Consider the following 14,246-nt stretch of genomic DNA (forward strand, 5'->3'; position numbering starts at 1 on the left):
TTCATTTATCCAAGAGATTTCAAAGTTGTATACTGTTTTATCAATACACAGGCACCATCTGGTGGCAGAAACCAAAACTGTAGGCTTATGCCTATTTATATCACTACTAACACAAATATATTCAATGTTTCTCAACTGTTCTACTTTCTAATATGCCTTTTGAAGGGATTTTACAAGCAGCAAAAAAACCCTTATATTGAAAGTTTGAATAACCTCAAAATAAAGCTGAATAACAAGATAAAATGTTCTCCAATCTTTATCTTATCCTTTGCCATACGAATTTTTAAATGTTTTCTACTTTTCAACATATCTGCTAGTGAACAGTAACCCAAAAGAAAACAAAAAGATGTAATGGGATGTATTCCTTGTCAAACATCTTGGGCATAACAAAAGGAGACAGATTCTTCAGAATTCAGGTAACATCTGCAGTGTTTGCCCATGAACAAATTTTTTTTCTCCACCCACTATAAAACAGAGCAGAGGGAAAAAATCAGTTTTCCTTACGACTTTGAATGAGTTCAAATGGAGAAACTGCATCAGCAAAAAACAGAGAAAAAACAATGCCATGGGTAATAATTAATTGTTACTTAATATTATTTTAAGTAAATAATGAGAGGACTTTTTCAAAAATCTCTCTAAATGATATCTGTCTCTTACACTTCTCAACCTTTTATTCCCTGCCTGAAGAAGTTACTGACTCATTCAGAGTCTGGCAAAGGATCTTTATCAGATCTCTGATCTTTAGCTCCAAATTCCCTGTAATACATTAGAGTGTTGTCATCTATAAATTAAGGTTGTGTGTAAAATCATAATTTTAACAGCCTACTGAGTAATAGGAAGATCTGCTCTTCTGTGAGCAGAAAGTTTTAAAGTTAAAACATAGCTAATAGGTTTAACAGTATTTCCCTACTTCTTTCTTTTTTTTTATTTTATTTTAAATAAGTGCTTTTAATGTTATATCTAAAATGTGGGGGCTAATATTTTTTTCTGGCAATTCTTTACTATTTATTACAATGTTGTTACAGCATTTTCTTTTTTTTTTTTTTATTTGTTCTAATTAGTTGTACATGACAGTAGAATGCATTTAGACATTGATAAACCATACATAAATGGAGCGTAATTTCTAATTTTTCTGATGGTACATATTGTAGGATCACATTAGTCATATACATACATGAGGTAATAGTGTCTGTTTCACTCTACTATCCTTCCTACCCCCTTACCCCTTCCCCTCCCTTCACTCCCCTTCCCTATTTTTCTTTTTATCTTTTTTGTTACTTGCAAAAACTCATATTCTCCAAAAATATGAAGGAAAAGTTTGCCTTATTCATTAAAACTGTTTCACCCCTCATAACAACCACAGACTCAAAGCTTCAAACTAGAAATTGCCAACAAAGGAAAAATACCATCATGCTTATTCTCAAAAAGAAAAAAAAAAAAAAAATCAAACCAAACCACATGACTCCCGTTGCCTCCTCTGATTTCATGGCCCAACTCATTCTCCACTTGGTTCACTCTATTGCAGACATTCTGGTCTTCTGGTGGAAGTGGCCACATGCCAGGCTCATTCCAGATAGAGGTTTTGTGCTTCCTGTTTCTTATGCCTAAAGCCAACCAACCCATGAGCCTCTTCTCCCTCCCTCCATTCACATGTTTTTTTTGTTGTTGTTGTTGTTTTGTTTTGTTTTGTTTTTCCCCTCTCTTCCTTAAGGTTTTAATCAAATGCCACCTTCTCAGTGACTAACCTCTTATTGACTGACTGCTCTTCCTGGAACAGGAGCTCCACAAGGAGAGAGATTATTGCCTGATTTTTCATGGCTTTAGAATCACATTTCTTTCATTTAAAAATGATAAATTCCCTAATCAAAATCACAGTAAAATTTCATTAAAGAACTGAAGATGTTAAAATAAAATAAACATTAAAACCAACCCTCATGAATCTATCTGTTATATTACATTACATTAAAATTTAAAGTATCCAGGGGGCTGGGGAAGTGGCTCGGTGGTAGAGCATCTGCCTGGCATGCACAAGGCCCTGGGTTCAATTCCTAGCACCACAAAAATAAATAAATAAAATAAAGTATCTGGCTGGGGATATAGATTAGTGGTAAAGCACATGCATAGGCAAGGAAGCAGGTATAATCCCAGCACCATAAAAATAAATAAAATAAAACATCTTTAAGTAGAAGATGTTAAGAAGATGTATAGAAGACATAAGGTGTTTCTTACTATGATAACTAAATATGCCTATGGTGCTGAAATGGGCTACTAGCTTTATTTATATTATGTAATGTTAAACTAAAAGAAAGACAACTGATATACTGTAACCAAAAACAACAACAACAAAAGAATAAAGGGGACTAAAGCAACTATAAAGAAAATATTATATCCCCTATGCCTCTTATGTGGTGTGACACAGAGCTGAGAACTAGAAAGCCTGCTGCTGGATGCTCCACAGTTAAAAGCAGGGACTCAAGAGAAGAGAAAAATAGAATGACATTAGAGGAGCCAAGAAAAGTTGAGGGTTTAGACCGAGTTAGCGAGGGGAATGTTACAACACTCCCTGAAAGCAAGACATGAGGGGAGAAAATGAATTCAATGTCACTGACTGCAGTTTTTAGCACCTCTGGTAAACAAGGGACATCACTGCACAAAGTAGAGGCACCAAAGGACAACATAAGACACTCACACAGAGGAGCTTGCATTCTCCCTTCCTAACAGTGAACCTCCAGGCATACTAGGTGGAAAGGAAGAGGGAAGGAAATCTAAGAGATTGTACAAGTTTTTCTCAGAGATCCTAAGCAATAACACTTAAAAGAACTATTTACAATTTGAACAGGACTAAGTTTTAAATAAATAATGATTAAAGGTGATTTTCCATTACCAAGCAAGATATCAAAAAGTATCAGATTATACAGGCTAAATAAATATATTCTCTGCACATCTGAGTTGTACTGTCAGTAATCAAACCCATAACAAAAGAATCAGCAAATACTGATCATATGTGGGGAAAAAAAAGAATTTCTTAGGCATAAAAGCAATGGGAGAAAAATGTTTTTAAAAGTCAAAAGATTAAACCATAAAATCTTTATAATAAACACAAAATTAAAATCCAAAATTTTAAAAGCAGGGAAATTACAACAAAAAAATAGACTGAATATTAACACACTTTACACATAAACATTTGAAACTGGTCAAAGCAATGCTATAAAAATTAGCCAACTAAATTAGACAAATCAAAAAGGATAAAATAACTAGCAAGGTGGGGGGAGGGAAGAATAGAAGTTCAGTGGATTAGACAAAGGGGAATGAAGGGAAGGGTGAGGAGTTGGGAATATGAAAGACAGTAGAATGAATTGGACATAATTTGCCTATGTTCATATATGAATACATGACCAGTGTAACTCCACATCATGCACAACCACAAGAATGGGAAATTATAACCCATGTATGTATAATGTGTCAAAATACATTCTACTGTCATATATCTAAAAGGAACAAAGAAAAAATGACAACTACTAAACATCTGAAAAAATATCCAGTTTCATTAACAATCAATAGCTTTAAATTTTTTTAAATTTCATTTTTAACTACCGAACAATTTTTTAACTCAGTGTTGTCGAAGTATAAAAGATATTCTCGTATACAATAAGAAATTAGGATAAACTTCAATGTAATTTGGCAGTACATTATTCTTTTTAACTCTAATATTCCTTTTACAATAATCTACCTTAAGGAAACAAATAATGATGCAAACAAAGATTTGTACTTAAAGACTGTTTACTGAAGCATTATTTATAACCATAAAAGGGGAGTGCAACCTAGAAGACCAAAAAATAGGCATGATTATAAAATATACCTTGGTCACATAAAGCATTTTGTATCCAGCAAAACTACCTCTCAAAGATTATTTAAAGATATGAAAAATCAACTCTATATTAGGTGAAAACAAGGCACCATATTGCATATGCAGGATAAACAAACTAAGACATTCATACAAAGTAACAATATTCAGCAATAAAAAAGGACAAAACCCGGCCGTAAACAAAATGGATGACTTTCAAAACAAATGAACAAACAAGAAAACTATTATACAAAGTGAAAGAAGCCAGACATACAGTGACTAGTGTATTGGTCTATTATATGAAGTTTGACATCAGGAAAAATTAATCTGTGCTGACAAAACGTGGTTATTCCTGCAGTGAGAGTATGCTACCAGTAGGAGGACTCCAGAAACCCTCAGAGGAGATAGGAACTTTCTCAACTTTGATATAAGTGGTGATCATATGAGGATATACACATATAAACAGTCAGAAAAGTATAAATGCATACATACATATAGTCATCAAATGTACACTTAAGATTTGCACATTTTACTATATTATACCTCAATAAATTACTATAAAAATTACACATAAAGACGACTTCAATTCAGTTAAATACATTAATATGTTCAGAAAAAAACAAGGTAAACTATATCAGAATATTAAGGGTGGCTAATTCTGGGATTACAACTTATTTATATTTCTTTACCTTTCTGTATTTTCCACATTCTCCACATGAGTTTTATATGACTTTTATGATCGGGGGGAAAACTCCACAAAACTTTATTTTGAAACTTCTGCCATGCTTGTAAAAGAAAATTCAGTCACACTTGTAACTATCATAAAGTCATGCAATGTACAAAAAGACAGTAAATCCTTGCTTCCTCCAATAAATTACCTATAAATTAGAAACACTCATGTTCATTCATGTATTCAGACAAATCAAGACAAACACTTAATTCTGCTTGGCGAAGGAATGAGAAAGTCAACTGAGAAGTTGACACTATAAACTTTGGGTTAACTTTAAAACTTGGACCTGCCTTCAATAGATACAGGGCTCTCATGACTCAATAAAAACTAATTCCTGAAAACTGTGGGGGTTTTTAATGTCTTGCTTTACATTCCCCTCCTGAGCTTAATTTATCTAAATTCCATGCAAAGTGCCCTAGGTGAACTGTAATTACACTGAAAATACTATGAATTTCAGAAACTTTTACAATATGCATAAATAATAATGAAGAAAACCAAAGAAGACATACAAACCTCTGATTGTACATGCCCCGAAAGTTGTAATTAGCTCTATAATTTGGGAATGGCTTTGGATCTAACGGCCTGTAGATGGCAGGCTCTCCCCTTTTCATAGCAAGCCCATTCAGTTCCACAGTTGGAGTTATACTGCCTGTTTAAAAAAAAATATATTAAAGGCACACAAGTGAAATATTCCACAATAAAATGTACACTCTAAACCTTTAATACATTTAATTACCATGGAAGAATATGAGAATAGATAACCCCACTGAATGATTTTCAAATGAATTATAAATGAAGTAAAAAAAAAAAAAAAACAAGATAATAGTTTATAGTGAAATCTCTGGGGTTTTTACAACATCTTCTGTACATTAGTAAACAAAAAATTCAACCTCGTAGTTATACTATTTAAAACAAGGTAAACATGAGATTCTTAGATTGCTTTGTTTGGATATTAAGTATTAAACTTCAACATTACTTACCCTAGAAAACTTTGCATATATTTAATCATTAAAAATATCAACTGAATATTTTTATTTACACTTTGGTAATCAAATAACAAATAGAGCAGAGTATTCCTACAATGAATTAGCAATGAATACAAGGTTATCAGTAATTCTTGAACTTATCAGACAAAAAAACATTTTTGGAGTGTTTTTCTATAACCAACAAGACAAAGAAAATATAAGTGATGCTCTGTGAATGACATTTTCCAGAACTACTGCATCTATTCCTAGGAAATACAAAAAGATATATACAAGTAGTGCTACCAACTCAAAAGACTAGAAACAGCCTTAAAAACGATCTAATGGCACCATTTACATAAACATCCATAGCATAAAATACTCCATAGCATTAAAATACTAAACAGCTATAAGAAGTATATGAAATTTTGCTTTTGCCATTTTTTTAAACTTAAGAATATGCCTTGGAGGTTATATTTAGCAGGACAAGATACACTGTTAAATAAAAATAAGCAAGGTACCAATTAGTGTGTGTTATCTTTTATCTAAGAAAGATGAAAACACAAATGTATATTTGCTTATTTTTTTAAAGGGATAAAGCCAAAAAAATACATACTTATTAAGAGAAGGCACAGTGGAGGGAAGGAATAAAAACTGAATTTCTTCGTATATTATTTTATAGACCTTATTTTGAAAATGTGAATTCTTTACAAAATTATTTTAAAACTCCATAAAAATGGGAAGGAAGCAATCCCTAAAATCAAAAGAAAAATGACACTGAATCTAGCTGTGAATTGAGTTGCTGACTTAAACAGAGAGAAATTTTTCGAATGCCTTTAAACCCAATAAATTAACATAATGAGGTGTATCCCTAAAGAAAAAAGAAAATCAAAACAAAGAAATCTCAAACTATCTTCAGTAACCACATTACCAAGAACATGATTTTTAACTAGTAATATACTTTTAATTCAAACAAAATTAAATCAAAATGGAGAGCAAAAATCTCTTTAAAAAAAGAAAATAATGCAAATAAGCTAACAGAAAAATCCAACTGGTGGCCTTAGTTGTACAAAGATAAGTATTTCAAATGACTTTACTATATTTCCTAGACAAAAAGAAACCTGCAAAGTAGTCAGTAAATTAGTATGTATCTATAAATAGATATAAAACATTAATAAAACTAGGCAACTATATTTATGTTAAAGACCAAGATTTCTAGCTCTATCCATTTAAGAGGACTAAAAACAATCCACTAGCAATGAAGACAGACAACATCATTTGTTTGGTTTATAACATTTCCCAATCTAAAAAAAAAAAAAAAAAACTTCAGAGAAATCATTGGTTTCAGATTTGTACATGACACTTACACGTAAAGGGAAAGACTCAAGCATTTATCTTGCCTTTACTGAATAAACTATACTCAGAACAAGCAGATGATGAAAGAAAATCTCTTCATCTATTAGCTAAAATAATTCCAGCTTACAAATGTAGAAGGAGTAAGCCCCATCAAAATCACCCATTTACATCTCCAGATAAAGTAATGGATCTTCTAAGCAATGAGCATCAACAGGCTGCTACAACGATTAGGTCAAATGTTAATGGGAAAATGGATAATGGATGAACCAGGCTAACAATAAAAGAACCCTCTGATCAACCTTAAAATCACAAAATAGAAGACCACAAGAAATTGTCCTCTGAGGTAATGCAACAGAAGTAGACAAAATTACCCAGTCTTGCCAAAGAAATCAAATCTGAATCTATATAGTCTCTTAAGTCATCCGTTTACAGGAAATACTGGTACTCAGTGGTAGAGCACCCTGAGTTCAATCTTCAGTACCACCAAAAAAAAAAAAAAAACAGGACTAAAGAGACATCACAGATTAAGTGCAATAAATGAACATATGAACATTGTTTCAATCTTCATTAAAATACACCAATTATTTTAAAAATGAGACTATATGGAAATCTTAACTATGGACTTTAATGTTAAGAAAATGTAGTTTTGTTTCCTTGATAATGGAGTTATTAATTTTTTTAAGAGTTCCTGTCTTAAAAAGTATTGAGGATGAAGTAATATAGCTGAAATTTGCTTCAAAATATCCCAGGAAGGAAAGAGATGAGAAACAAGATTGGCTGCCATAGTTGATAATTGTTGAAGTTAGTGACTGGTACAGGGGACATTCACATCTATTTGCTCTACTTTTGTAAAAGTTTTAAAATTCAAAGTTTTTTTGAATAAAAAAAAAAACAATATAAAATTAAGTCAAACTATCTTAAGTACCAAAATAAGTCATTTAGCAAAATATATGTGTACGTATGTTCTAATAAACTAAAAAACAATATAAAACTTTTATATTAAGTAAAATTCAATATAAATTCTTTACTACTTTTTTTGAATCATGACTTTTAGACCATATGCTTTAGATTCCATTTTTACATCCAAAAATGGGTTCATTTATTGTAGCAGAGAAATTGGGGCTAGTATGAGGTGCCAGCAAAGGGAAGGTAGAGGTGCCAGCAAAGGGAAGGTAGAGACTTACACAGATGCACAATTGGCATTCAGGTCATAAGCAGTTCAATAAACTGCTGGTCTCTTTTTTTTTTTTTTTTTTTTTTTTTTTTGCGGTGCTGGGGATTGAGCCCAGGGCCTTGTGCTTGCAAGGTAAGCACTCTACCAACTGAGCTATCTTCCCAGCCCTGGTCTCATTTTTTAAAATGAAATGTGAAATCACTGAAGAATACAAGAACAGGAACTAAATCAAGGTTAAAAAGAAGGGAGCAAGATTTATATATAACTAATTAAAACAAATTTTTTTTAAAAAAGGGAACAAGAAAAATAAAGGAGGAAATCCAGTTAGTCCAAATCCCTAACTTACTACATTCACTTATAGCAAAGGCAGAAAAAGTAAAGCATATTCTCTTTCTTCCTCCCTCTCTCTTCCCACACCAATTTCTCCATCTTTCCCTCCCTCCCTTTCTGTTTCTTTCTTACAGTATTTTGCTGAGGGACAAAAGTAAAATGCACAAACCTTAAGCATACAGTTTAATGAATTACTACATATGTAGAGTCACATGACCATCATTCAGATCAAGGTTAAAAACATTTCCACCACCCAGAGAGTTCTTCAGCTTCTTTCCAGTCAACACCTGCCTCCCCAAATGATTTGTTCTGACTTCGGTTATCACAGATTTGTTAGCTTGTTCTTTGCATCTGGATATGAACCTTTTTTTTTTTTTTGTCTTGCTCCTTTCCCTCAATAGTTGTTTGTACTTTTTTTTAACCACTGAATCATATTCTACTGAATGAAAATACCATAATTTGTTAATCTGCCATTGATGAAATATCTGAGTTGTTTCCCGTTTGAGGCTATTATGTATAAAGCTATCTTGAACATTTTTGGCTAAGTCTTTTAACAGATACATACTCAGTTCTTATGGATAACAACCCAACAGTTGAACTGCTGGTCTCAGAGCTGATTTATATTTAACTTTATTAGAAACAGCCTAACAGTTTCCCAAAGACTTCCTTTATAAATTACATTTTAAATTTCATGAAGATTGTGGTAATAATTAACATGCTAATCATTCAACATTTATGTCACCTTGAATTCTATTTTGCAATTTAGTCACAAATAGATAAAATTCAAATGGAGTGGGAAAAAAGTTTAAAAGACTTCATCGTTAAGTGAGGCAATAAATAAGAAATCTAATGTGTTTGAAAATCATTAGTTGGTGGGGGAGGGGAGAAATAATCAGTGAAATGATAAGAATACACTGGTGGGATATACTGTATCTGCCACTCATACCATGAATTGGATTTTAAAATAACTGTAAAAGTACTGTATTCATGTGAGATTTACATAAGATTAAACAGATAATCTCCAATTTTTCATTTGAAAATATGACTACAGTATTTTTTTAAAGCAATGTTAGAAACTGGTCTTTATGAAAGAAAAGAAAATGAGAAGCAGAAAGCACAAACCATATTGAAAAGTCTTCATCTCTCAGAGTGTCCCCACCTTCTTCATGCAGAACTAGACTAAGCGCCCCCCACCCATGCAATGCATTACTTCTTTACCTCTTCAGGAATGCTTCCACAGAAAACACTCACGGTAACACTTAAGTTATAAGATACCTCCAGGGATTGCAAAGAACTCTTGTTTTCAGTGTGATAAAAATAATCATCAAACAGGGGAATGGACTATATTTTCAGTAAGTACTGCTGGATAAACTGAATGCCTATACATTGAAAAGAGTAAGAAAAATCCCAAACTCTACCTAACATCACACATAAAATTTGATTCCTGACAGGTTGTAGATTAAATTAGAAAGACAAAATGATAGTTTCTAAAAATAAAGCGAGGTTATCTTAATATATAACCCTGTGGGAGACAAGAAGTAGTATACCAAAAAAGGCACTAACCATAAAAGAAAAGACTAAAAAATTGGTCTTCATTAAAATAAAGAATTTCTATTCATCAAAATGTAGCATTAAGAGTATGGAAGATATATGTAATATTATATATGACAAAGGATATGAATCCAAAATATTTAAATCCCACAAATCAATAAAAAACAGGAAAAAAAATTTTAAGATAATAGTTTTTTTTTAATGGGAAAAAATATTCCAACTAGCACTTTAAACAGAGGCTATCCGAACACCAATATATATATGACACTATCAACAAGTACATGGTGTTTCATTAAGCACCTTCACCAGTTATTAGGGAAATTCAAATGAAACCACAGTGAATTACTATTAAACACCTTAGCATAATAGGTAAAAATTTTTTTGAAAGCTATCAAATAGTTAATAAGAATGCAAAGAACTCTCCTATACTCTTAGTAAAAAAATAAATTGATAGTATTTAACATTATGTATTAATAGTGAACACATGTATAACCTAATGGAATATAATAGTTCCAAATCTACATACATTTTGATCAGAAATGTATAAGAATGTTTATGGGGTTGGAGTTATAGCTCAGTGTTAGAGTGCTTGCCTAGCTTGATTGAGGTACTGGATTTGATCCTCAGCACCACATAAAAAACAAATAAATAGGGCTGGGGAGATAGATCAGCTGGTAAAGTGCTTGCCTTGCAAGTACAAGGCCCTGAGTTCGATCCCCACTATCACAAAAATAAATAAATTAATTAAATAAATAAATAATAAAGGTTGAATTCTTAAAAAAAAAAAAAAAAAGAATAAAAGAAAAGAAAAAAGAATGTTCATGGCAGCATGGCAATATTATTTCTAATAGCCCCAACTGGACACAATTCAAATAACTATCAAAAGTACAATGAATACGTAAATTATGGCATATTCATGCAAAGGAATACTCTACAGTAATGAAATACTATACTGTTAAATACAATACAGGTGAATCTCACAATCACAGAAGAATCCAGTGTATGCTTCCAACAAGTAGGAACAACTAATCTGACAGAAATCAGAAGATTGGCTTTAGAGTTGTTTTATGGACCAAAAGTGGCTTCTTAGGAGCTAGTAATGTACACAGTGTAAAACTTCATCAAGCTCTTCGACTGTAATCTGTGCACTTACCTGTATATGATTGTATACTTTTACAAGTTTACCCAAAACAATCTATTCCTTCTCTCAGCTTACTATGACATTCAACAACAGAAACATCTCCAATGGCCTTTAAGACTCTCCTGTTTGCTTCTCTAACACTTGGTAGGTTACTTCCTGCTACGTTCCTCTAAATGTGGACTTCACTCAGAGCTAAATATACAACTTCTTCTGCTTTACATTATATACCTTGGAGAGTTCATTCCGTTCTCTTCCAAATGCCACTCCCAGCACCCCTCCAGAGTGGGGGCATACAGGACTCAATGTATGTGAATTTCCCTCTATAAACTATAGCAATGATTTCCCAGCTGTTCACCTTCCATTCACATGTCAAACCGAATGTCCTAAAATGCTATCTTAAAACCCATCATACACTTTCTCATAAATATTAATTTCCCCCAAACTACAGAAAAAATTCAATCTTGTAAAGCTGGTATTCCAGTCCATCACAATTCACTCCTTATCTATACCTCCACTCTTTTTTCCCTACTAGTCACTTGTCAACTCATTCCAATTAAAAGCTATCTACAAAAAAATAATTTTTTTTAACCAAACCCATTGTCCAGATTCCTGACTTTATTCATTCTCTCAGTCTAGAATATTCTTTCCTCTCCTTTTGAAATTGGCTACTCTTCATTCAAGGCCCATATCTTATTTCAGGCCATGTGTATCATTCCCTTACAATATTGACTGCTATTATTATTCACATGGCACTTAATCACTAATGTTATGGTTTAGATATGAGTTGTCCCCGCCCAAAAGCTCATGTCTGAGACAATGCAAGAAAGTTTAGATGTGAAAAGACTGGGTTGAGAGAGCCTTAACTTAATCGACGCATGGTATGGTAACTGTAGGCAAGCAGTGCGTGTCTGAAGGACTGGAGGAGGTAGGTCATTATGGGCAAGCCTTTGGGATATGTATTTCGTCTGTGCCTCCCTCCTCATCCCCCTGCTTGGTGCCACGTCCTGAGTCACATTCTTGTGCCACACTCTTCCACCATGATGTTCTGCCTCACCTTTGGCCCCAAAGAATGGAGTCAGCCATCTATAGACAAAGACCTCTGAAGCCTTCAATGCCAAAATAAACTTTTCCTCCTCTAATTGTTCTTGTCAGGTCTTTTGGTCATAACAGTAAAAAAGCTGATTAAAACAACTACCATCAAGTTATGCATTTATGGTGCTGGAGTTGTGGTTCAAAGGCAGAGCACTTGCCTAGTACATGTAAGGCACTGGGTTTGATCCTCAGCACCACATAAAAATAAATAAATAAAGGTATTGTAGCGGGCTGGGGATATGGCTCAGTTGGTAGAGTGCCTGCCTCGCAAGCACAAGGCCCTGGGTTCAATCCCCAGCACTGGGGAAAAAAAAAAAAAAAAGGTATTGTGACCACCTACAACTAAAAAAATTTTTTTTAAAGTTATGCATTTATGAGGCTGGAGTTGTTGCTCAGTGGTAGAGCACTTGCCTAGTGTGTGTAAGGCACTGGGTTCAATTCCCAGCACTACATGAAAAGATAAAGATATTATGTCCATTTACAGCTAAAAATATTTTTTAAAAAGTTATGCATTTTGTATAAGACTATGAGATATTCACAGAAAAGGATAATGTTTTATACCTCTTGGATATGTAAAAGCAAGTGCTTAATTAAGAGTGATAGTAGTGTGGTACTAATGATCAACCAGTAATTTGAAGACATTTTTTAAAATTTTAAAAAGTAAACAGTCATTTATCAACTTCAAATTGAACACAATAGGTTTCATTTTTTTATTATAGTAATACTTTGGCTTCTTTAAATTAATAACAACTACAAACAATTAAAAGAAGCAAAAGGTCTATTAATAGGACAAACACTGGAACTCTAGTAGTCCTTGAAACAACAGACTATTCCTACCTAGTACAGGCTGCATAAGAAAGAAATAACTATCTAAGTGATCTGATTATGAGTACAAGCATGGAAACTATAATTAAACAGAACAGGAAGTCACTGTTGGCAGTCTCAATGTCATTTTTTTTTACACATCACATAAATGCTTAAGGCAATATTAATATTGACCAGAAAATAAGAACTTGTATTAATAAGTTAACAAATGAATGAGTAAATGGATATACAGCTGATACTAAACTTATATGAACTTTATTAACTTGAAACACTATGTCCAGTACAGGTTTGCGTCTTCCCAAAAGATAACTGGACATACAAAATGCTTTTGGTATTTATACATTCAAAACAACTTTTTTTTTTCTTTGCAGTGCTTGGGATTTGAACCCAGGGCCTTGTGCTTGCAAGGCAAGCACTCTACCATCTGAGCTATCTCCCCAGCCCCTCAAAACAACTTTTTAAAATTATCCTTGGGATCTTAAAATTAGAATGGTCATTTACTCAGCCTTTTATGCACAAGTGATTTTTAGATTTATGGGTTTCTGAATAAACATCATGTAATACTCTAAACTGAATAACAACCATTTCTAAAATTTTATAACAACATGCAAAGCATTTAAAAAGATGCTTAGGGTTAATTTTATAATTGTGTACTAAACTAAAGAATAACTTAATTATTAAAATTGCATATCATACATTTAAAAAGAAAGACTGATCACTTCTATTTTTATTTTAGAAAAACACTCATCTTCTGGGCTTTGCATACAAATGATTCTGCCAACATTTAAAAAGTAAATAAGGTACCTTTTGAATATCCACTAAAGCAATTTTTTTAAATAATTGCAATCATATTATTCATCATCTCACCTTCAGTTATTTCAGTTATCTTGTACACACTACTATTAAAATGTGCAACGAGCCTACCAAATAAATAAAACAGAGAACAATACATATGACGCAACAAAAGGAAACAAGTGAGCACCATACCTGGATTGTTATTAACATTACTTTTGGGAGGTTTCTGTACTGGTTTGGGAAGTGTAGATTCAGTCAAAGCCTTATTAGCAACAGCTTGTTGGGCCTTCTTTATACTGCTCCCTTCGGATTCCCATGTCTGCTCTCCAAGACTCAGCTGCACTGAGAACATCTTAGAAAACATAAATAGACAAAGAAAACATGAAAATTTTTTCAGGAAATAAAATGGGTTGTCTGAGTGAAACCCAAAAATACCACAGAATCAG

At 32.8% G+C, this 14,246-nt stretch overlaps 1 protein-coding gene across 16 annotated transcripts in view; it reads right to left on the reverse strand.

Moving 5' to 3' along the window:
* STAU2 (staufen double-stranded RNA binding protein 2) overlaps nt 1-14,246 on the reverse strand; it is a 344,586-nt gene that overhangs the window by 282,862 nt on the left and 47,478 nt on the right. For all 16 annotated transcript variants that reach the window (XR_013763894.1, XM_079140529.1, XM_079140527.1 and 13 more), the window contains 2 exons: nt 13,993-14,152; nt 5,088-5,223 (listed from right to left, as the gene is read on the reverse strand). Coding sequence is in view for 15 of the 16 variants with exons in the window: in XM_079140529.1 (XP_078996655.1) it covers nt 5,088-5,223; nt 13,993-14,152 (296 nt within the window). In the remaining variant the exon portion in view is untranslated. The remainder of the gene's footprint in view (nt 1-5,087; nt 5,224-13,992; nt 14,153-14,246) is intronic.

The sequence above is a fragment of the Sciurus vulgaris genome (genome assembly GCF_902686455.1).
Source record: "Sciurus vulgaris genome assembly, chromosome: 1".
NCBI lineage: Eukaryota > Metazoa > Chordata > Mammalia > Rodentia > Sciuridae > Sciurus > Sciurus vulgaris.